Source organism: Phacochoerus africanus, chromosome 15 (genome assembly GCF_016906955.1).
Source record: "Phacochoerus africanus isolate WHEZ1 chromosome 15, ROS_Pafr_v1, whole genome shotgun sequence".
In the NCBI taxonomy this organism is placed as follows: Eukaryota; Metazoa; Chordata; class Mammalia; order Artiodactyla; family Suidae; genus Phacochoerus; species Phacochoerus africanus.
This window is the reverse complement of record NC_062558.1, coordinates 48,032,724-48,055,217: the sequence shown is the minus strand read 5'-3', so window position 1 is coordinate 48,055,217 and position 22,494 is coordinate 48,032,724. Positions and strand designations below refer to the sequence as shown.

General features: G+C 56.1%; 2 protein-coding genes across 4 annotated transcripts; one reads left to right on the top strand and one right to left on the bottom strand.

Moving 5' to 3' along the window:
• Nucleotides 1–4,212: 4,212 nt before the first annotated feature.
• On the top strand, nt 4,213–9,979 carry PLA2G3 (phospholipase A2 group III). Of its 3 annotated transcripts, XM_047762081.1 has the most exons (7): nt 4,213–5,178; nt 6,141–6,273; nt 6,513–6,647; nt 6,924–7,231; nt 7,875–8,004; nt 8,102–8,218; nt 8,819–9,979. In XM_047762081.1, the coding sequence occupies exons 1-7, from the start codon at nt 4,665–4,667 to the stop codon at nt 8,985–8,987; spliced, it is 1,506 nt and encodes a 501-aa protein (XP_047618037.1). In that variant the 5' UTR covers nt 4,213–4,664; the 3' UTR covers nt 8,988–9,979. The 3 variants fall into 3 exon arrangements, with proteins under 3 accessions (XP_047618037.1, XP_047618038.1, XP_047618040.1); XM_047762082.1 differs by lacking the exon at nt 6,513–6,647; XM_047762084.1 differs by lacking the exon at nt 8,819–9,979 and having other exon boundaries at nt 8,079–8,217.
• Nucleotides 9,980–10,349: 370 nt separating this feature from the next.
• Nucleotides 10,350–20,791, bottom strand: INPP5J (inositol polyphosphate-5-phosphatase J). Its single transcript, XM_047761478.1, is given in 15 exon segments — nt 10,350–10,811; nt 10,813–11,115; nt 11,315–11,419; nt 11,541–11,618; nt 11,779–11,916; nt 14,288–14,471; nt 14,606–14,715; nt 14,862–14,973; nt 15,373–15,548; nt 15,879–15,995; nt 16,229–16,337; nt 16,460–16,579; nt 16,951–17,161; nt 17,164–18,091; nt 19,671–20,791. Coding segments are annotated over 15 exon segments (3,000 nt in total). The 5' UTR covers nt 19,776–20,791; the 3' UTR covers nt 10,350–10,607.
• Between the last annotated feature and the right edge of the window lie 1,703 nt (nt 20,792–22,494).

Below are 22,494 nucleotides of genomic sequence, written 5' to 3'. Positions count from 1 at the left end.
ACCCCATGGTTCCCAGTCAGCTTCATTAACCACTGAGCCACAATGGGAACTCCAAAACTGTGCACATTTTTAAACCACCACATAACATTGCCCTATTAGGAAGAACAGCTTCCATAGTGTCATTGTGTCTACATCTCCCCCCATCCCCACCTATCTTTTATTCCTATTTAAAAAATCTGTTAAATAGACTCTAATGTACTTCTTCTTAACTACTGAGATGTCTAGTTTGAACTAGACACAGTAGGTCTCACTGTTTGTTCCCTCAGATCTGGGGCAGGGCTTAGTTTATGCCAAGTGTGCCGGTTGAATTCCCACTTAGAAATCTTATGAGAATGATCCTGAACCTACAGATTCCAGGGATCTCCTGGAAGCAGACTGCCTTCAGGGCTTTCTCCCAGATGCCAGACACTGTCTGCCCTGCTGGATTTCCTTTCCTGGTCTGCAGTGGGGCTGCTCCAGACGTGATTGGTAAATTCCAGGTGAGGCAGTCATCAGCAGAGGCCACTGCCTTCCTGAGCAGCCCCCCACAAATGACTGGGCACAGTCAAGGCACTAGGGCCTGGCCCTTTCTGTGGGCCTTTTCCCCAGAGCTCTGGGCTGGTTGACTGAGACTTTTTAGAGCAGCACAGGGGTACAAGGCTCTTCTTATTCAGAACTTCCTTCAATCTCCTCTCTCCCCATAGACACCAGGCCTGCAGCAGCCTGAAGGCTTTCTCTGCTGAGACTGCTTCCTCTCCCTTTATCTTTCACAGGCATTTCCTCCAACAAATCTCTTGTTCTTCTAACTCTGTTTTGGCAGCAGCTTCCTAAAGGACACAATAGACACCCAGGCCTTGGCTCCTCTGGGCTATAGACCCCTTACTCCCAGGGGATGCCATCCCTCCCCGTCACCCCCACTTGAGCATCCTCTGTCCCCTCTCCCCTCCTCTCTCTGTCCAGGGCCTTGCCCTGGACCTAGAACACAGTAAACTCTCAGTAACTATTTGTTTTTGAACAAACACAGAATGCTCTGGAACTAGGCACTACTTGTTCCATTCTCCTGGCACAGAAAGCTGCATGGCACTCTCCAGGGGCGGGGGCGGGGGGGAACAGGAGGGCCAGCTCCAAGGGGCAGAGGGACAGCAGCCTTCAGGCAGTGGAGAGGAAGGCCCTGAGGTGGAGGGGGCTCTCGGGGAGTCGAGAATCTCCCAGGGCCAGGAAAGGCCCTCCCCACAGGCCAGGGGACCTCTGACTCAGCTTCTCCCTTGATGGTTCTGTGACTCCCAGCAAGTCACCTCTCCTCTGGGGCCTTATTCCATCCATCTCCACAACTGGATGAGAAATCCTGCCCTGCCTGTCTCCCTGGGGAGGGGCTGGGGTTGTGAGCATCAAATGAGGTCATGGCTGGGAAAGTGTTGGCAGGGGAGGGCAGTGTTCACGGAGTCCTAGGTCTGGGGTCAGAGAGTGGAGGGGAAGAGAGACAGAAAAGAGAGGAAGAGAAAAGAATTAAGAGAGAGGAAGACACACACACACAGATGAACAAAGAACAGAGAAAAACATGAGAGATGGAGAAAGAGGGAATGAATGAGAGAGAGACAATAAACGGGGAGCTCAGTGAAAACTGTAAAGAGACAGAAGAAAAAGAGGACAGAAAAAGAAGTGGAGAGAGGAAATAAGAAGGGGAGTCAAAGACAGAGAGAGATGGAGAGAGGGAGGGATGGAGGAGGCAGAAAGAAATGATGAGAATCAGAGTCAGAGAGGGAGAGACTTCTCCCACGGATCCCTGCCCGGCACTCCCCACTGTCATACACTGTGCACCCTGCCCCACCCCAGATGGGTGGGTCCCCTTCCATCTTCAGGGCTCAGCTGGTCCTGTCCTGTCCTGCTGGTTTGGCTCCTGACATCCTCTGCTCTGAGGCTGCTGAGGGGTACCCTGGTGGGAGGCAGGGCTCTGAAGCCTGTCCTGTAGGCTGACTGTAGCTGGACTGCCGTTGTCCTGCAGGTCGCTGATTAATCTGAAGGGAAAACCCAGTGATACCCTCCGAGGCTGCCCCAACCTGCCTCCCTTTGGGGTCCAAACAGGAAGAGACCTTAAAGGTCAACTCCACTGTACCCCTCACTGTGCAGAGAAGGAAACTAAGGCCGGGAGAGAGACAGGGACAGGCCTGCAGTCACACAGTTAGGCAGTGGCCAAACCAAGGACTAGCTGTCACAGATGCTGTGGCCCTTTGGGACTTGCTTTCTCCTGAGTAAATTGCTTTCTGCCCAGGGGTATCTTGTGCCTTTAGGGACAGTGTTTTTGGTGCTAGGCCCTGTGCCAGGATTCCTATGACGCAACTACTATGATTATGCCCATTATACAGATGAAGAGACTGAAGCGCAGAGAAGCTGAGTGCCAGGACCCAAGCCAGGTCTGTCTGACCTTGAAAACTGGTGTCCTGCCATGGCGCATCCCAGCCTCCCTGGGTTGTCACTGGAAGTGCTCCATACTATAGAAAAGGAGGGCAGAGGTGAGAGGAAGTTCCTACAGCTGGAGAAAATGACCAGAACCAACCATCAGAATTCTTCCCAGAGGGACACACCTTTGCTCAGTCCCTGCCTTTGGGTGTCCCTACCTTTCTGGCCATCACACCCATTTTCCTCTTTCCTAGCTTCTGGAGAGAAGGAGTTTGGGTTTGGCTCCTGGGCTACCCTCCCCCTCTCTCCCTCTTCTTTTTCTTCCTTCCTTCCATCCTTCCTTCCTTCCTTCCTTCCTTCCTTCCTTCCTTCCTTCCTTCCTTCCTTCCTTCCTTTCTCTCTCTCTCTCTCTTTCTTTCTTGGCTGCACCTGAAACATGAGGAATTTCCCAGGCCAGGGATCAAACCCACAGCACAGCAGCAACCCAAGCCATAGCAGTGAACACATCGGATCCCTAACCCACTGAGCCACCAAGGAATTTCCTCTCCCTCTTCTTCATTGTTACCAGCCATGACCTTTTGAGCCACAAACCCAGGCTGGTGCTGAAGCCACAGAGAAGGGTGTGCGCAGCCTGCAAGCCACCCCCACCACTGTCTCCCTCCTCTGCACAGGGAGCTCCCCTTTCCTAACTCTGCCCCTGGCTCTGCCTCACTGGGACTCATCCTCCTGGAAGAGACTTGGGTGCAGATTAGGGGGATATTGAGGAAGCAGTAAGTAGGCAGAGGCAGGACAGACAGATAAGACACTGTCCCAGCTGACCCTGACCTCCTGCGAAGCCCCCCAAGAGCTGTACTCCAGGCCTCTAACCCCTCCCCAGCTGGGCCTGACTGTGACCTGAGATTTCCCCACCCTCACTGATGCTCAGTTAGTTTCTTTCTTCTTCTTCCTTCCTTCCTTTTTTCTTTTTTTTTTTTGTCTTTTTGCTATTTCTTGGGCCGCTCCCGCGGCATATGGAGATTCCCAGACTAGGGGTCCAATCAGAGCTGTAGCCACCGGCCTACGCCAGAGCCACAGCAACAAGGGATCCGAGCTGCATCTGCAACCTACACCACAGCTCACAGCAATGCCAGATCCTTAACCCACTGAGCAAGGCCAGGGATCAAACCCACAACCCCATGGTTCCTAGCCGGATTCGTTAACCACTGAGCCACGACGGGAACTCCTGATCCTCAGTTTCTTCATCTGCACTTGGGTTATAAATTCCTGGCTTCCCCAGATGGAATCAAACATCAGCTTTGAGACACAGGAACATATGCCCAGGTGTAACTCCTCCCCAGTGGAGAGACCACCCTGTCTCTTGAGGGACACATGATGCCTGCTGTGTCCCCCAGATAACTCCAGTCCAGGAATGTAGGTGACTGCAGACCCAGCCACCCCACCCCCCACCCAGGACACACTGGCTCCTCTGGGGACTGTAGTCCCTGTAGTCCCTTTAAGCACAGAGCACCAGACCAGCCTCTTGTTGCTTTCAAAGCCTGCTCTGGCTGTGTCTCCACCATGTGTTAGACCAAGAAGGCTGCTGCTGGGCCAGGTCGGTGCTTGGAGTCCCAGGAAGTGGGAGCCCTGGGGCACTGTCCTCTGAATATGCCAGGTGCCTTTCTCAGAAGGGCTGGGCAGGGAGAGCACCCCAAGTGGCCAGGGGATGGACACTCCCTTTCCCAGAAGCCTCAGAGCTCCCAGGGGGAGTGGCCAAAGAGCCCCAGCCCTGCCAGCACCTCCTTTACCCAGATTTGCCAGGGCCCGGGGCCCTCTGCCAGCAATGAGGAGGTAGGTGTGGCAGCCATCTCCAGGGTTGGGGGATGAGGACCAGTTCTGAGAGGCCCCTCAGAGCCCCCACACCCTCTCCCCTCCGCAGAGAGATACAGATCCCCTCCTGGACTCCACCCCCAGGGCCACGGGCTTGGGCTTCTAATGGCCCCATCCCGGGGGCGCTGGCGGCAGGTGACTGGAAGGCGTGGAAAAAGGCCGGCTGAGTGGGGGCGTGGGCCCCGGCAAGTGCACTCCTCAGCCAATCAGCGGGCTGCCCAGCCGGTGGATTCAGTTACAAGCCCCAGATCACCCCATACTCCAGCCTCCTTCCTACTCCTCCCAAAGCTCCATTCATTGGCCCCGAAGCACCGGGTCTGCTGGGCACTGCTTCCGCTCAGCTGCTGGAGCTGCTGCCTCGTGGGCCCACCAGAAGTAGGCTTCCTGGGGGCTTTGTCTTGACTGGGCTGGGCCAGGGCGGAATGGGGGTTCTGGTGGTGCTGTTAGGAGTGCTGAGCTTCCTGGGGAGGACTTTGGGGGGCTCCCCTGCCCTCCACTGGGACAGCACCTCCTGCCACTTGGCCAGACCTATCCCTGGAAGACCCTTGAGGTCCCTTAGCTTCCTGGGCAAGGATGCCCAAGGACTGGCTCTGTTCCACGCCCACTGGGATGGGTACGGGAGGCTGCAGGTGTGCAGCCGGCAGGATGAGCCAGAGCTCACTGCAGCCTATGGTGCCCTCTGTGCTGGTGAGATCACCCGGGGCTCCTTTATCCACACCCCTGGACCTGAACTGCAGAGAGCCCTGGCCACCCTTCAGAGTCAGTGGGAGGCCTGCCGAGGGCCTGCTGAGAGCCCAGCAGGGACCAGGGAGAAGCGAGCAGCAGGGCAGAATGGAGTGCCTGGCATAGGGCGCCAGCGGGTGAAGAGAGGCTGGACCGTGCCTGGCACCTTGTGGTGCGGAGTTGGGGACTCTGCCGGGAACTCATCTGAGCTGGGTGAGCCATGGGGGTGTGGACTTGGGGGAGTGGGTGGGGAAGAAGTGCAGACTTTGGCCCCAGCACCCACTCTTCCAGGCTGTGCGTCCTGAGAGAGTGACTTAGCCACTCTGAACCTCAATTTCCTTATTTGTACGATGACATGAGCACAACGCTCATCACGGGATGCTCAAGTGAGGTTAGAGATGGGAGCATTTACCACTTACACCAGGGAGTCCTTGTTAATCACGATCAAGGGAGGGGGCTGGCTAGGTGGATCCAGAGCGGGATGAGCCAAAAGCCATTACCCAAGAGAAGGCCCAGTGGAGTGGACGCTGAGACCCAAAGGCCCGGGTTCAAACCCCAGCTCAGCTCATCTAGGCTGAACAAGTCAGCTTCCCGCTCCGAACCTGTTTTCTCACCTGTACTATAACAGTGACACCTCACTGCTGGGGCTGCGGTGCATCTGGGTGTGGAAAGCGCCAGGCATTTGGGAGATGCTCAGTAAAGGGCTTTATGGCTCAGATGATGAAAAACACTCCTGGCTTTTTTTTCACCCTTGGTACAGCTGACTGTGTACGTGGAGGACTGAGGGTGGGGGGAGAAACTGGCACTTGAGTTGGAGCAGGTTGGCATCCTAACAATGCCTCACCATGCCAGTGAGGTTGCACCCTGCTGTTTGCCATTCCATTCCACACACATTCATAACTTTGGAGTTTTATTTGGGGTGTGAGCCCAAGAATGCAGAAACCAGTTCTCCTGAGGAAGATCTTTCCATGGGCAAGGTCACCTGGCATGGCTGTGCCTGCGTGTTCTCTCTGGGTTTTGAAATTGAGGGTCCCAAAGAAGGAGGCCTAAGGGTATCTAGGGCATCTGTGTCAGAGCTGGGGCGAGAACCCAATCTCTGCTCCCATGACTAGGTGGGCACAGCCCTGTGTGGTGCCCAGGACCCTGCTGAGCTATGTCCCCTCTGCTCCCTGCAGGGGTCTTCCAGGGCTCCGATCTCTGCTGCCGGGAACATGACCGCTGCCCACACAATGTCTCGCCCTTCCAGTACAACTATGGCATCCGAAACTACCGATTCCACACCATCTCCCACTGCAACTGTGATGCCAGGTTGGTGGTGGGCAGGGAGGGCAGGGGGCTCAGGGTGGAGTTACCCAGTGGCTGGGTGCAGAGACTGGAACTCCAGAGAATCCTAAAGGATCAGCCAGCCAGATCCCACTGTACAGTGGGAATGCTGAGGCCCAGGAGGAGAGGGGACCCTTGGACCCCAAATCACCTGGCTGGTAGGGACTGGGTGGGCACAGGTAGGCCTCTGTGGTCCAGGGACCTGAGTGCCATCTCTGGGGCAGGTTCCAGCAGTGCCTGCAGGACCAGAGGGACTCTGTCTCTGACATCATGGGTGTAGCCTTCTTCAACGTGCTGGCGATCCCCTGCTTCGTGCTAGAGGAGCAGGAGGCCTGTGTGGAGTGGTACTGGTGGGGCGGGTATGTGGCTGCCTCCTTCCAGCCCCTTCCCAGCCAGGGGGAAGCTGGGGCTGTGTTGTCTGCATGTCTTTCCTCTGGGGAATGATGCTTCACACTCCTTTCTCTCCCCTGGGTGAGGCCCAGAATGCAGACGCTCCCTGGGTGCCCTGCATGACCCACTGGGCAGTGAGATGAGGGATGGGACTGGTAGATCCCCAGTATCCATGGAGATGAGCCTGTGGACTTCTGGGAGCGGGGATTCTGGGTTACCAATTGCCACTATGTGCCACCTCCCAGGTGTAGAAGGTATGGGTCTGTACCCCTTGCCCGCCTCCAGCCCAGGACCTTCTACAACGCCTCCTGGAGCTCCCCGGCCACCTCACTGACTCCCAGCCCCCAGAACCCAGCCCTTAGCAGGCCTCAGCCAATGAAGCACCCTCAGCAGTGGCCATCAGAGTGGAAAGAGTCCAAGTCCCCCAGTAAAACCAACGCCACAGCCCTCCAGGCTCCAGTAGCCTCTCCTGGGTCTGATAGGGCCTCCACAGTCCAGCTGGAGGTCACCCATCCAGGCTTCCAGGGGACAACAGGTGGCCAAAAACCTCCAGGTGAGCTCAGAACCTAACCTTGGGGGTTCCTGATGTGAGGAGATATCCCTGCCTCTGTGCTGGGTGGGGGGCCCTGGGTTGCTTCCTTTCCTGCTCTGAACTCTGGGGGTCTCTCAACCTCTCCCATCAAATTGTGCTGCAGCCAGAGGGATTTTTGGAAGCTCTACACTTGACAATGGCACGCCCCACTGAGCCCCCATGATGTCCCAAGACCCAGGATTCATCGGTTGCTAGTCCTGCAGACCCTACTCCCTAGACAAAACTCCAGTGTTACAAACTTCAGTTCCTCTAAAGCAGCCAGCTCTGTCCCACCACTGGGCCTTTGCACAGGCTGTTCTTCTCCCTGACTCTTCCTCTCTCCCAGCTTCTAATTAGCAGCCTCTGCCTCCAAGAAACCTTTTAGGACCACTCTTGACCCTGTGGGCTCTCTCCATGGCAGCACTGCTGTGTGTGTGTTAAGTGTGTGTGTGTGTGTGTGTGTGTGTGTGCATGTGTGCATGTCTCCCCCCTCTCTGGGGGCACAAAAGGCATGAGACAGAGGGACACTGTGCACGTGGTGCAGGGCATCTGTGCCAGATGGCAGTGGGCATCAGTAGGGCCTTGCTGGGGGATGGAGCCCCCTCACCAACACAGCTGCCCCCAGGTGCCCACCGGGCCTGCCGCAGCTTCCGTCACCTGGACCAGTGTAAGCACCAAATTGGACCTCAGGAGACCAAGTTCCAGCTGTTCAATAGTGCCCATGAGCCTCTCTTCCACTGCAACTGCACACGCCGGTGAGACCCGTTGGGGTGGGTTGCCTGTTGCCAGGCATGGGGTGGGGACACTGGCTGGCAAGGCCCTGTCCCAGCCTGAACCTGCCTCTGCCCTCAGGCTGGCACGCTTCCTGAGGCTCCATGGCCCACCTGTGGGTGCCAGCATGCTTTGGGAGCTGCTGGGCATGACTTGCTTCAAGCTGGCCCCTCCATTGGACTGTGCTGAGGGCAAAGGGTAAGTGACAACAGAACCAGAAGGGGTGGAGGATTTCTGCAAGGTGTGAGTGGCCTCTGCCCACTTTGTGCACCCAGGCCAAGGGAGGAGGTCGGGGGACCTCTGCACTCCACTGTCATCAGCCTGGGTTCAGCCCTGCAGTTGACCCATGGAGGTTGCCTCTCGACTGTGTCATTTATTTCCTATGTGACTTTGCAAGCTGAATCACCTCTCCACACCTCTGTTTCCCTACCTGTAAGAGGAAATGGCATGTATGACATACATAGGCCAAGACATGCAGGGTAAACGGTGAAACACCTGCTTAACTCTCCTCCTACTCCACAATCTCACCGCAACTCTGATCCTCAAAATCGAGTGCTTATAACTCTCCCTATTTCACAGGTAAGGAAACCGAGGCCCAGACTGGCCCAGGTTTCTGCAGCCAGCTAGTAGCAGGACTCAGGCTTCTGGGTGCTAGCCCAGGCTTATTCTGCCCCCTTCTAGGTGTAACCCACCCTCCCTGGCCCCAGCCCTGCTTTTCTCTGAGCCTAGGTCGCCCTGTCTTAAGATACGACGGGATTCTTGGCAGCCATGACCCTCCCGACTTTGCTCTTCCCACAGCTGTCCCAGAGACCCCAGGGCCTTCAAGGTGTCAGCTCGGCACTTGCTGCGACTTCAGCAGAGGCAACGCCAGCTCCAGGGCACAGGCACGGACAATGGGCAGGTTTGGCTTTCCGAGGACCAAGGGGCCCCCATATCATTCTACAACCGGTGCCCGCAGCTGACCTAGGGAGCCAGAGGACCCGAAGGGCACAAATCCTGGGACCAGTGACCTCAGTTCCAGCTTTCCTGGACACAGACTGGACTGTGACCCTGGCTTTGCCAGGCCCTGGGGGCTCAGCCTCCCCTCCATATCTTAGATTGAGGCATGACATGGGTTTTTGTGGACAAACAGAAGGCTATGTGGTAGGGCTGGGGACCAAGACCCAAATGCTGGACCATGTCTCCTGCTGTGCTTGGTGATCTTGGGCTGGTGACACAACCCCTCTGTACTTGGATGTGGTATTCAGAAGGCTCATTCTCCTGCCTTGGGCTTGGACCTTCCCAGAGGACTTCACATCCACATGGGACAAGGGTGAGGGTAACTCATTGCAATAGCCCCAGGAGGTGCTAGGAGGAGGTGTACATATGTCCATGTTGTAAAATTAATGCATGTCTCAAGGACCTGCCCAGGATGCCCCGGTGCCTGCCTGCTGAGGTCTGGGGGTAGCAGGTGGGGAAGGAGGGATGTGCCTGTGTCTGAATCCAGGATGGGGTAGGGGTGGGGGTGCTGGAGAGGGGCTTCCCAACTCCCCCCTCCCCAGGGGATCCCCTTCTTTTACCAGCTGCTATGTCCTTCCTGGACCAGCACTGTCCCATTCTTTCTGTCTTTAACCTAAACTTAGAGCTCCCCCATGCCCTTGAGTAGAGACCTCCTTCTCCCACTCTGAACCTTAGTTTCTTTCTCTGAAAAAGGGGACTGTAAACAGGACCTACCTCGTAGGGTTGTTGAGGATTAAGTGAGCCTGTTCCTGGATAGCACTTACCACCTAGTAACTGTTCCCTCCCTCCAACACACAACCAAACTGTGCTTAGGCCAGACTGGTTTTTAAAGGTCCACATAACCTCTTGGAGGCCTCAGTTTGCTCACCTGTAAGATGGGGCTAAGAACGGCACTGACCTCAACACCACAGCTCAGGCCCACGGTGCAGATTAAAGGAGATGGTGTGTGTACTGTGTTCAGCTGGTGCCTGGTAACTGTCAGATCTATCATCCTCTCGCCTCCTTTTTTTTTTTTTTTCCTTGCTTTTTAGGGCTGCACCTGTGGCTTATGGAAGTTCCCAGGCTAGGGGCTGAACCAGAGATGCTGGCCACAGCCACAGCTACAGCAATGCTCGGATCGGAGCTGCATCTGTGGCCTACACCACAGCTCAAGGCAATGCCAGATCCTTAACCCACTGAGAAAGGCCAGGGATCAAATCCATGTCCTCATGGATACTAATCAGGTTTGTTACCACTGAGTCACAATGGAAACTCCTCCTCTCACCTCTTTAGTCCCTTCCTGACTCCTCCCACCCCAGACTGCTAACAAGTTTTAGGAAGGAGTCCGGAGTGAGGCTGGAGAATTTAATTCCTAATTGATGACCTCCAGGTTTGCTCCCCCACCCTAGATGGGGGCCCAGATAGGGCTTTGCTGATTGTCACAGTCGAAGTGCCAGGACCAAGTTTAGGGGACTTCAGTCGGCCACCCTTAGCCAGAACAGAGTGGCAGGTGCAGATAAAGCTGGAGCAGCAGCAGGAGGGAGGCAGGTGGTTTGCGGAAGATTGGGCCAGAGTGGGGGCCACTTGGGCCCACCTTCCTGCCCCACCCTCAGGGCCCCAGGCCCCCTCCCTCCAGCCCCTGCCAACACTGGGGGCTCGGAGACAGGCCATTGGGGGCCGGGACCTCTCGATCGGGTCCCCAGGAACTACCACCGCCAGGATCTACAGTCTCTAGGCGCAAGGCAGGCAGCAAGCCCAGGCTTTGAGGCACAGGTGGCTGGAAGGCCCAGGGCCCAGGTGGCCCAGGGGACCCCCTCCTCACTGCTTCCCCGGCTGCCACTATCGCTTCCCCTGTCAGGGGCCACCCAGGGCAGGCGGCGGCTCTGAGGTGAGGGGCTTCTGCTGGTGCCACGGCGTTCACGGGACGAGGGCCGCAGGGCGAGGCCGGGGAAGCGGGCCAGGCCTGGGCTGCGGCTACGGTGCCTCTTGGACTTGCCAGGGCTGGGGCTGCGGGACTTGGGTGCAAGCAACTCCAGGGTGCTGTCATCCTCATCCTCTGAGCTGGCCCCTGAGCTATCTGTGCTGCTGCTGGCCAGCTCCGAGGTAGGCAGCGAGATCTGCGGGAAAGGCTGGTCACAGGGGGTGCACCTGTCCCTGGCTGGCCATGGAAGCCTCTGGGAACCACTCCCACCCTCCCCCCTGGGCAGACCCAGGAAGGTCAGGATACTTAAAGGAGCTCACTGAGCAGAACGCAGAGGCTGTAGCATTTGAATAGAGTCTTTCAGTGCCCCTGACCCAGCAGCCTGGCCTACTCACCTGGAAGGGCTCAGTGACGCCAATGAGGATGCTGTGGGTGTGGCTGTAATAGCCCAGGATGAAGTCTCCATGGCCCTTGGGCAGCGACTCCTCACTGAATGTCACCTGGTGGCCCCAGGGGGTTTAGGCCCAGGTAGGGTGAGGGAGACCAAGACCCCTCAAGCTGAGTCCTGAGCCCCCAAGGGTAACAGGAACTTCCTCCCACCCCTCTCCTCCTCTTAAGTACCTGGTAAATATTCCCGTCTACATCTTCATGTTTAGCCCAGACATAAGCCACGTAGTCCTTGCAGTGGCGGAAACCCACCTGGGGAGAAAGCAATCAGGGTTGTGATCCTTAACACCTGAACCTAGCAGCCTCCAGATTGGCATCAAATTCTAGAGAAGCCGATGACTCCACCCGGGTCCCTGGCTGCCCCTTCAGGCCCTTCTTTCCCCGAGCTGCTGACCAGCCCTGTGCTTCTCACCCGGTATAAGCCGATCCAGTCCCAGGAGCTGCGGGCGAACACGGTTTCCATGCGGTACCTCACCACAGCCTGCTCTGGCCGCACCCATTCGTCTGCCACCTCCAGCCGCACCAGAGGCACGTCGTCTCTGAAGGCAAACTGCCCAGGGGGAGGGGGCAACATCAGGGGAGACCCTCTAGTATCTCCCTTGGGCTTGAGTCAGCACAAGTCCGCTGAGATGAAGGGCCTTTGAAGCCACCGCACGGACTGGGAAATCGAGGAAGACGGGGGTCTAGGATAAATGCCAGGCTTCCTGCCTCCCAGCTCAGGGCTCTTTCTGCCCTTAGCCCTTAGCATCCTTAGGGAGTGAGGGAGAACATAACTTTGAAGCTTAAGTAGATTGTGGGTTTGGCCCTGGCTCTGCCATAGACATGCAGTGTGACCCTGGGTAAGTTTCTTGACCTCTCTGAACGCCAGGGCTCCTCTCTGTAAACTCTTATGATCTCATTCAACTCTTGAGATTGCTTTGCATATTCAGTGAGATACCATATAAAGCATCCTATAAACTTCCCAGTATACAGAAGGTGCTCAGTGAATGACTTGCCTATCTACTAACAAAAGAGAAGGGTCAAGTCCTGTGATGCACTGGATATTTGAGGGTAAACTGAACATACCTGAGCGGCAAGAAGAGCTTTGGGCAGAAAGCTGAAGACCTAAGACTCTGCTACTAGCTTGCTTCTTGACCTCAGGAAAGTCCCTAGCCAGCCTAACTAAGACTCAGTTTCCCCACCTGTACTCAGGGACCACTATTAACCTTGTTTGTCATCTGTCCATGGAGATAATTTATATCCTCTTCCCAGCTGATCAGGATGTCACCATGTGGATGGGGTTGCTGGGCTGGCAGGAGGCCAGGGTACTGGCTCCACCTCCTTAGGGAAGGACCCAGGTGATGCCAGCCTCAGGCTTTTGTCTGCTCCCCTGTTTATCTGGTTTCAAGTTTCTCTCCCGCCCCAGCTTCTAAGCCAAGCTGCCCCAGAAGAAGCCAGCATATCCTCTCCCTGTCCCTGGGCTCCTAACAGCAGGTCTGGCCAGTGTGGACTCTTGGAAGTACCCTGAAGGGCCTCGTGGGCTCAAAACTCCTCTGATCCCCACTTTGGGTAAGAGATTTAAGTTCCCAGATCAGGGAAAGCCTCTGTTTCCCTCATCAGCAAAACCAGGGGGAGAATTTGGACAACCTCTGGGCCTACCGAGATATTTAAAGGGATAATACACGTGAAGTAACCTCCCCAGAGCCTGGCATGTAGTAGGTGATCAACAGGTAATGTTTTATGGGGACAGAGTCCTAGACAAGGAGGGAAGGATAGGGTGCCCCAAAAGAGTGCTTCTCAAGGGGAGTCCCTCATTGGGGGATAAACTGCGCACCCAAGGCTTTTACCAAAGGTCATGGGAGGCCAGATGTGGGCAGATTTTCGTTCCCAGCTGAGGATGCTGGCCACTGTCCTCATCACACGACACACAACATAGTCAGCAGGGAAAACACTCTCTGACCTGCTGGGCTCCCTCTTAGCAGATCAAGAGAACCAGACAGTCCAGGGTTGGGGCTCAGGACTGGAAAGATGGGCTCCACCTCACTCTGCCACTGAGCCTACGTGCAACTTGGCACGCATGCCTACCCCACTAGGGGCCTCAGTTCCCCCAGAGCACAAAGAGTTGGACTATAGGGTCTCTCAGGTCCAGTTCTGACATTCTTGGATTTCTCTTTTTTACTTTGGTAACTGGGGACCTCAATCTTAACACAATGTTAAATTTTACAGTAACTATTTTAAATTCAGCTTTGTATTTTTTTAATGTCTCCACTCCCCCTCTCCACCACATATGGTAAAATGGTAAATTAAATGATGAATGAATATGAATGAATGCTACCTGGGGTTTGAGCAGACATTTTGAGTTTGCTGGTCATATATATGTGAATTTTAAGATACGTTGCCCTAGCTTTTCTCAGAAGAAGGGAGTTGAGACGAATGGAAAAGGCATATCTTTTTTTTTTTTTTTTGGTCTTTTTAGGGCCACACCTGCAACATATGGATGTTCCCAGGCTAGGGGTTGAATTGGAGCTATAGCTGCCAGCCTATGCCATAGCCACAGCCACGTCTGCAAACTACACTGCAGCTCGCAGCAATGCTGGATCCTTAACCCACTGAGCAGGGCCAGGGATTGAACCTGCATCCTCATGGATACTAGTCAGGTTCATTACCACGAGCCACAATGGGAACTCCGGCATATCCTTTTAAAACAGACTAGCCTGGGCTCAAATCCTAACTCTTCCCCTTATTAGACATTTGACTGGGGAAGGTGATGCTGTGTCTCTGAGCCTCAATTTCCTCCTCTGAAAATGGAGATTATAAACCCACCCCCAGTCTACTATGACAACTGGGTGCTGCTAAGGGCAGCTACAAGCGGTGACCAGTATGTAGTGGGGCGCTGAGCCAAGCTTCAGATGTCATGAGAGGAAAATGAGGCTGGGACTCACGTGCAGAACGAACTGGGCAGCCACAGGTTTGTGGTCACTGACTGTGTACTCCATGTGGCTGCGATAGCTGTGCTGGGTCACCTGGAGCCGGTGTCTCTCCCGTCCTGAGGGGCTGGGACCTCCACCTGGAGCCTTGACCTTCCACAGGATACGGTCTGTCCAGGCTGGCTTCCGCTTCTTGGCACTGTGGTGGGCAAGGGCAGCCTGAGTATCAGGAGTTGAGGGTCAAGGCATTTGCTTCCTGTCCCTCTTTCCTGTCTCCCGTACCCAGAAGACCTCAGCCCACATCTGCACCTCCCATCCCAGTGTCGAGCTCACCTGGTATCATATTTATTAGTACCCACGTCAAACTTGAAGGTAGGCGCAAAGTTGAGAGGCCCCTCCTGGAAACCCTTCAGGATAGGCCAGGTATTCTTGGCCATGTTAAGCTGTGAGAGTCCAGAGGCACAGAACTTGTCAAGAGCTTGGGCAGAGCTGGTGAGGGTGAGGGTCACAGCCTAGGGTACGCGTTTTTGTGGTCCTGGGGCATGCTCTGTGTACTTGGGGGTTGGGGGTACAGGCTGGAATGTCCCACCTGGTCTTTCTCCCAGAGCTGGTGGAGCTGCTCGCTGTCGATGGCAAATTTGACAAAGTGCAGGTCGTAGCTCTCAATGCGGAAGTTCAAGTCCCCGAACCAGAACACGAGGCTATTTGGAGGCGGAGGTCAGCGGGGTCCAAGGGGTGAAGAGCCCAACCCAGATCCTTCTCCACCCCCATCCAACCCGACAGCACTGGCTGCTCCTAGAGATGACGCAGTGGGTGGGTAGGTTGCAGCAGAGTCTCCAGCCCCCCATGGAGCAGCAGGGGGTGCGGATCTAAAGGAAAGTTAGGTACCTAGGTTCCGATTCCCAGCAAGGCCCTGCCCCTGGCGAAACTCCACCCTGAAGGCTCCACCTCCCACCGAACAACCGCTGTTTGTGTTCCTAGATATAGTTTGAGGGGGGGGCTCCACTCCCATGGGCCCCGCCTCTTCCCACAAGGCCTACCAGCCTGAGGCCCACCCTTCGTTCACTAGCCCCGCCCAAGCTCCCTGCCCCGGTCCATACTCGTGATCCAGGATGCCCTGAGCGCCAGGCCCCTGGAACTGCTGGAGGCTGAGGATGGTCTGGAAGTTGTCCTTACGCTGCTCAGCTTTGTCCATGTGGGCCGGCAGGTGGCAGTTCAGGAAGCACAGCATGTGCCCGAAGGCTGCCAGTCGCACACTCACTCCACCCTTGTTGCCCTTGGGAGACAAGGTTGGGCGGGCCATGGGCGGGGCCAAGCAAGGAGGTGAGACGCAGGGCGGGGTTTAGGGTAGGCGGAGTCAGCGGGTGAGGCTCTGGACGAGTGGACGCTTGGAGAGGGGTGGGTTCTAGGGAAATAGGTGTACGGAAAGGGGCGGGGGTCTAGACAACTGGATAGGGTAGAGGTGGGGTTTGGGAGAAGCAGTCCTCAGAGTAAGGGGTGGAGCTTGGGGGAGGGGAGAACAATGCCCGTGCTTGGGCGCCCCCCCCCCCAATAACCTACGGACACCTTAGGGCCCTGTCCCCTCCCACGCCAGTTCCACGCTCACCCAGTAGCCACCTAGGCCTGTGCGCGTGCAATCAGTCTGCACGTCCCTCAGGAAGGGCAGATGGTAGTACTTGGCAAACAGCAGCAGGATGACGCCCTGCATCCGCACAGTGCTCACCTGCAGCAAGGACAGGAGGTTGAGAGGGTGAGAGACAGGATACCACTCCCCTACCCTCGCCTTCGCTTTTTTCCCTCCTAAGGTCTGCTGCTCCATCCTCCCATTTCACAGATCCGGTAACAGAGGCCCAGCGGGTCCCACAGTGAGTCAAAGCGGATCTAGGGCCAGGAATCCGGAGGGTCTCCATCGCTTTGGCGGGGGCTGGGGGCGTGGGTTGCTGAGGGCGACATTACCAGCACGAAATTGAAGGGCCCCAATGCATCCATGAAGAGCTCACTCCACTGGTCCGTGAAGAGTGCGTCCTTGAGCCGCTTGTTGATCATGGAGTTCACTTCCTGCAACCTGTGGTGTGGGGACGATGAGGGGGGCTTTGGGATTGGGGGCAACCTAGAAACCCTTCCATGGGCAAGGGTCTGGGAGGCAGGAGGGGGTCAGGAGGCAGTCTACTCATCCTGCTCCTTTACCCGATGGCGATCATGTCTGCCCTGTCGCTGTCATCGCTGCTGCTGCTGCCCAGGTGGAGGAGGGATGTGACATCATCAGGGGGCATGGCGGTGCCCACATTCCACGTGACCACAGTAATCCTGGGGGTGGGGATACAGGAGGGGTTACTACTGGGCACCACATCCTTATCCTCAACCTCCCTCCCACAGGGCGCTTTCTGGGGAAAAAGGTGTGGTATAAGCCCTCAGAAGGACCCACAGGGGGCCCAGGATCTTTCCTACCAGACTCCCCCAGGGGACATCAATTGAGACAGGGATGGGGAAGCCCCTTAGGAGAGGATGCTGTCTTTTAAGGGTCCCAGAGTGGCCTAGCACCTGCAAGGACTCCCCTCCTTAGAGAGGTAGCAGGACTGAGCAGGGAAAGCTACCCAAGAAGGATGCTGTGTGGTTTGATTCTCAGTTGTACTCAGCTGAGCTCAAGGCCCAGCAATCTCTTGAGAGGGCCCCCTCACCAGAAGCCGGGATCACTCTTGCAGGTGGGCTGAGCTGACCAAGAGGAGGATGGTGAGGTGGACGTAGAAGAGGAGGTGGTGACCAGGGCTGGGGTTTCTCGGGGCTGAAGGCTGGGGCTCAGGTGCCCACCAGGACCAGCACCCTGGGTGCCAGGCCTGGGGAGGGCCATCTCAGGGGCTGAGGGGACACAGGGGGAACGGTTGGGGGAGCGGCTGGGGAGCGGCTGGGAGACCGAGGTGGCTTGGGCAGAGGTGGGGGCACAGTCTGGGATAATGGGGCCCCTGGCCGGAAGGTGGGGGACAGAAGTCCTGGGGAACGAGTACCAGGCTCTGGAGGTCTCTGGCCCACATCCAGGGGCAGGGTCTGGGGTGGCTGGGGCAAGACAGGATCCTCAGGGCTGCTGCGGGGGGCCTCAGGCCGGGCTCTGAAGGAGGGGGAGATCCAAGGGTCTGGGGGGGCTTGGATCAAGGATGGGGATCCCACAGGACCAGATGCCTGAGCTGGGGGCTGGAGATGTCCTGCAGAAGGGGGGAGAGGTGTAGGGGCTGGGGCATCCCTCTGTTTAGCTGGTGTCCATCCAACAGAGGCTGGTGCTGATGTCATGGATGCTGAAGCCAGGGCCTGTTCCTGAGTGGGTGATAGAGCTGGATTGGATGCTGGGGAAGAGCTCGAGGGGGGCTGTGGAGGGTGCTTCTCGGATGCCAGGGCTAAGCTTAGGCCTGAAGCAGCCAGTGCTGGCTTGGGTCCCACGGAGGCAGGTGGCACCTGCTTCTGGTCCCTGGACAGTGGAGCCAGCCTGGGCCCTGGAGTGGCTGGAGGAAGCCGAGGCCCAGCTGAGGCAGACATCACCAGCTGCCCCAGGGATGCTGGCGCCCGGACTGAGCCTGAGGTCACTGGAGGAGGCTTCGGCCCAGCTGAAACAGACATCACCAACTGGCCCACAGATTTTGGAGCCAGACTGGAGCTGAGATGGGCAGGAGTTGTTTTCCGCCCTCCAGGGGTAGTCATTGGAGCCAGGACAGGTCGGGGAGACGCCAGAGCCAGCCTCGGCCCCTCTGAGGAAGGCGGCGTAACTGCTCGTGGCCCCACAGGTGTCAGAGCCAACCTTGGTTCCAAGGCTGCCTTCTCCTTCACTGGGAGCTGAAAACATGAGTCCACCTTGTAGAGGATATGTCAAAGTCTCAGAGTCAGCCCTAACCCAGCCTCCATTCCCTTCAACCCCAGCAGACTCCATCTAGCTAAGAAAGGCACATCTTTCCAAGGAAATTCTTCCCAATTTCTCACCCCATTCCATTCTGCTGTGAATCAGCTTCTCTTTGGGGGAAAATGACACAGAAACTTGTCTCCTTCTTCATGTGTGAATACCTCTTCCATAGATGGGGAAACTGAGACCCCTGACTTAAATGATCAGAATGTGAGCCTGGACCTGAGGGCTCTCCTTGCCTTCATGGCTGGCACCTACTCTCTGGGCACCCTGAAGTGTCAGGTGGCTAGAGTCAGGCCACCTGCAGTCATTGCTCCTATGGCCAAGGGTTACTGACATGACACCCTAGATCTGGCCACACTGGACACCCTGGGTCCAGCCTATTAAAGACCCCTCCCATCCTCCACACTACCCAGGAACCTCCCCCCAAAAAACATCCTCAACACATTCCCAGAGCTCCATGTAGGAGCAAGACCTAGGGGCTGGGACTGGCTGTGTCGGTTCCAAGCTCTGGTCCATGTGACCTTAAGCAAGTACTTCCTTGCCCAGACCCTCAGCTTCCCTGTCTGTAAACTGAAAGAACCTAGTGAAGGGAAGCCTTGGTCTCACATTCTCTGCATTTATGAGCAGAGGATTTTTTTGCTAGAATTCCATTTGAACTCCATAGAATAGTCCCTCCTCCCAAGTGTGATTCTAACATTCAGAACAAGTTCAGGATTCTGCTGATCCTGGCATCGTACTGCTCTGTGAGTGGGTTGTACCCTCTTACCCTCATCATCCCACCTGTGAGGACAGGCAAGCAGCTATCCCCTTTTTGTCCCGCAGGTGGAGTAGGGGGGGCGTGGGGCCATGCAGGGACCCCCCTCTCCCTTTCCTGTCTGTCCCCTGTTTCTGATGCCCATCTTAGGAAGTCAGGATAAAGAATCCTTTGCCGATGAGGGCAGAAGGTTTACACTCAGCTTGGGGCAGTCCAATCCCTGCCTCCAGAGATGCAGTTCTGTCTGTGTCTCATGTCCTTCTCGGTTCAGAGAATCTGAAACTGCCACCACCTCTGTCCCCAAACTCAGCTCTTGGAGGCTTGCATTTTGAGCATCCTCCATGGTTCCTAATGTCCCACTCCAACCCCCCGCCCAAACACCACACCGCCTCCAGGACTAACAACTTAGACATCCCAGATGTCACAGTTTTAGTGTTCAGGGATAAGCCTCCTCATTTTGCACTGACTCAGAGAGGACAAGCAACTTGCCCAAGGTCACACAGTAAAGCTGGAGCACAGCTGGGTCCCCTGACAAACAGTCCAGTGCTCTCCTTGGGGCTCTCGGAGATGGCTAATTCCATCTTTCTCTGGGTATCCCATCACTAGCTGCCTCCCGTCCCCTGTTTGCCCCATCACTGATTGGTAGGCAGAAAAGAGTAATATCCCCTCAGCCAGGGGCACCGGGGTGCCTGCAGTGTGTGTGTGTTGGGGGTGGGACCAAGGATCAGGAATGGGGGGCTAGGCTTTAGGGGTCTTACCTTGGAGGGTGCCCCAGTTTGGGAAACCCCATGGGGCATGGGCAGGGGGCCCAGGCCAGCCCGGGTCCCCAGCCTCCCACTGCCACTGACGCCCTGGCCCTCCATGTCTGCAGCCCCGGCAGCCCGGGCTCCCTCGGGCTCTGGCTCTAGCTCCTCCGCTCCCGGGAACCAGTGATGTCATCAGCCGTTTCAACCTGCTGAGAATTTAAAGGCGCAGGCACCCACTTCCCAACCTAGAGCTGGCCAGGGCAAGGTGGCCTGCCCCCTGGGGACTAGCTGCTGAGCCTGGAATGGTTGTGGGGGGTCGGGGGTGGTGGTGGGACCATTGGCCTGGCACAGGTCCCAACTGGCAGCATATCAGAGGCTGTCTTTCTGCCCCCACCCTCCTGCCAGTAGGCCTGGCCAGCCCTTCCTCAAGGGAGGGGCACTGACACACCTGAGTGTAAGGTAGCTCAGAGGTCAGCCCCCTCTCAGGGCCTCAAAGACACCTGAGTCCCTGCCCTGGTCCTGTGACCTTCCCATTCCTTGACAGCTCAGGGTTTGCCTTGGCCCCCACCCTTGCCCCATTTTCAGGCCTTGGTGCCAGCCCCCGACCTGGCTCTATCTTTCCCATCCCAGAGCCAGACACTCAGGCTCCAGCAACTGGAGTCCTTTGCCATCTCAACCTCACCGCTGGCCCCTCCTCTTCTGCAGACACCTCCCACCTGCCCTGGATGTCCCCACAACCAGGCCAAGCCCAGCCCAGCTCCTCTCAGTTTTCTTGGTCCAAAACTCACTGGGTGTGGCTTGGGAGAGGGACTTGCTCAAGGTCACCTGGTGAGCTGGGGAGGTCTCCTGAGCCTCAGTGAGGAAAAGGAGCTGCCTCAGTGACCCAAGGCCCACAAGAACAAACTGGGGTGTCAGGAGGAAGGGAACGGAAGAGAAAGGCACAACCGACAGGGAGTGGGGAGCAGACTGGTAGGATGGTCAGAAACAGGACTTGGAACTTCTTTGGCTAGGACCCTGCACAGTGTTTGTTTAATGAATGAATGAATGGATCAATCAATCAACAAGAAGAGAGAATGAGTGACAAGGTTCAGATATGGCCAGAGATGGCTCTGGGCCCTCTGCTTCTGCCTTTTCCCCACTCTTACTCTTACCTGCTGATCAGTCCCTGGAATCCTGATTCCTCCAGAACTGCTACATTGCTTAGAGAAGAGTGATATCACTCAGTCTAGGCAGAAAACTTTCAGAGTTTTATGCCCAGAGCTCCCTGCTTGTTAACAGTCTCCTATGTATCTTCATGGTCACCTCCATGAAAGTCATGTGGACAGACACCTGATTTGCTTCCCTTGATGGAATTCTCACCTCTTCCTGACTGTCTCTGGGTTTAGTCTGTGTTTCTGTGCCAGCATCTCTGTAAGGCTGGAATTTGCAGGCATGGAGACCAAGGCCATATTAGGGCCTTGGGGTAGAAAGTTTTTTGGGCGATGATGATAGAGGTGATGACAGTGGTGATCATAGTGCTGGAGGTGATAATGTACATAATTATGATGACGGAAGTGGAGGACTGACCATGATGTTGAAGTGGAGAGGTGATGGTGCTGGCAAAGTGGAGGTAATAGTGATAGGATGGGTAACGGGGATAGAAGAGGGAGTGGAGGTAAGGGTGATGGCAGCAGTAGAGGTAATAACAAAAGTTGGTGATGATGGAGGTGGTAGAATGAAGAGATGGTGGTCATGGTGATGAGGGTAATAGAAAAGGTGGAGATGGACCAGAAGAGGTGGTGGAGTAGTTATGTTGATGGAAGCAGAGGTGGTGAAGGAGCTGGAGGTGAAGATGGGAGTGGCGGTGAGGGAAGAGACGAGACTTGACATGGTGGTGGTACTCAAGCCAGCAGAGACAGAAGGAAATTCTGAACTTACCCTGCCCAGCTCTCTGTCTATTTTACAGATGAGAAAACAGGCCCCCAAGAATACCTGGTTTCAGTTGCGGTCTTGGAAGGGGGTGGGGAAGATCCAGGTTTCTGGAACATCAGGGCTGAGACAGAGGCATCAATGCCTTACGGAAGGCAGGCAAATGTCATGCAAATAAGTGTGCAGAGGGCTCCTCTGCTCCAGCAGGGCAGCCAGGATCTCCACCATCTCCCCTCCCTGAGCTCAGATCCTTCAGGGGACTTTGACTCACCTGGAGAGTCACTGGGATTCCTGGTCTGTGTAAGGGAGAATAAAAATGATAGACACCTCCTAAGGTTGCTGTGAGAATTCAATAAGATAAGACGCATGAGGCGTTTAGCACAGAGCCCAGCACAAGCAAGCTCTCAGTAAGGCAATTGCCCTGGAGTCATAATCACCATCACATCTTCATCATCTATTCCTACCTGCCCATTTGGTGGATGCTGAAACTGAGGCCCAGCATAGTTGCATTCCTGGGGGGAAGGGAGAGGGGCGCTGAGACCCAGACATGGCCTTGCCAAGAGAAGCGGGTGGGAGGCGGACCCTGGCTGAGGAGAGAACAGGGTAAGAGCTATATTTGAGCTCCTGGTAGGATGACTAAGGAGGTTGATAACAGACTCTGGGGCTCAGGGAGGCAGGCTGGGGGCAGCTGCCAGGGAGAACCGCCCCCCTGGAGACGGCTGCCTCCGGAGGCACCTCCTGGTTCCCTCTCTTCACATACTCCTGGGGGAAGATAGTGGGGGGTGTCCTGAACAGAGATTACGTGTTGTCCAGGTCCTTCTGGGAAACTCTTAGTGCTCCCCTCCAGGCAGTTTGGGTCAGGGATGGAACAGGATGTGGTTGATGGATTATCTCCATAGTAACCCTGGGGGGTTGGTAATAAGATTCC

Bases quoted from the DNA above. Each gene is read 5' to 3' on its own strand.
- PLA2G3 (XM_047762081.1), top strand. From the start codon at position 4,665: ATGGGGGTTCTGGTGGTGCTGTTAGGAGTGCTGAGCTTCCTGGGGAGG. The intron at 5,179-6,140 runs GTGAGCCATGGG...TGCTCCCTGCAG, and splicing joins CGGGAACTCATCTGAGCTGG to GGGTCTTCCAGGGCTCCGAT. The intron at 6,274-6,512 runs GTTGGTGGTGGG...TCTCTGGGGCAG, and splicing joins CACTGCAACTGTGATGCCAG to GTTCCAGCAGTGCCTGCAGG.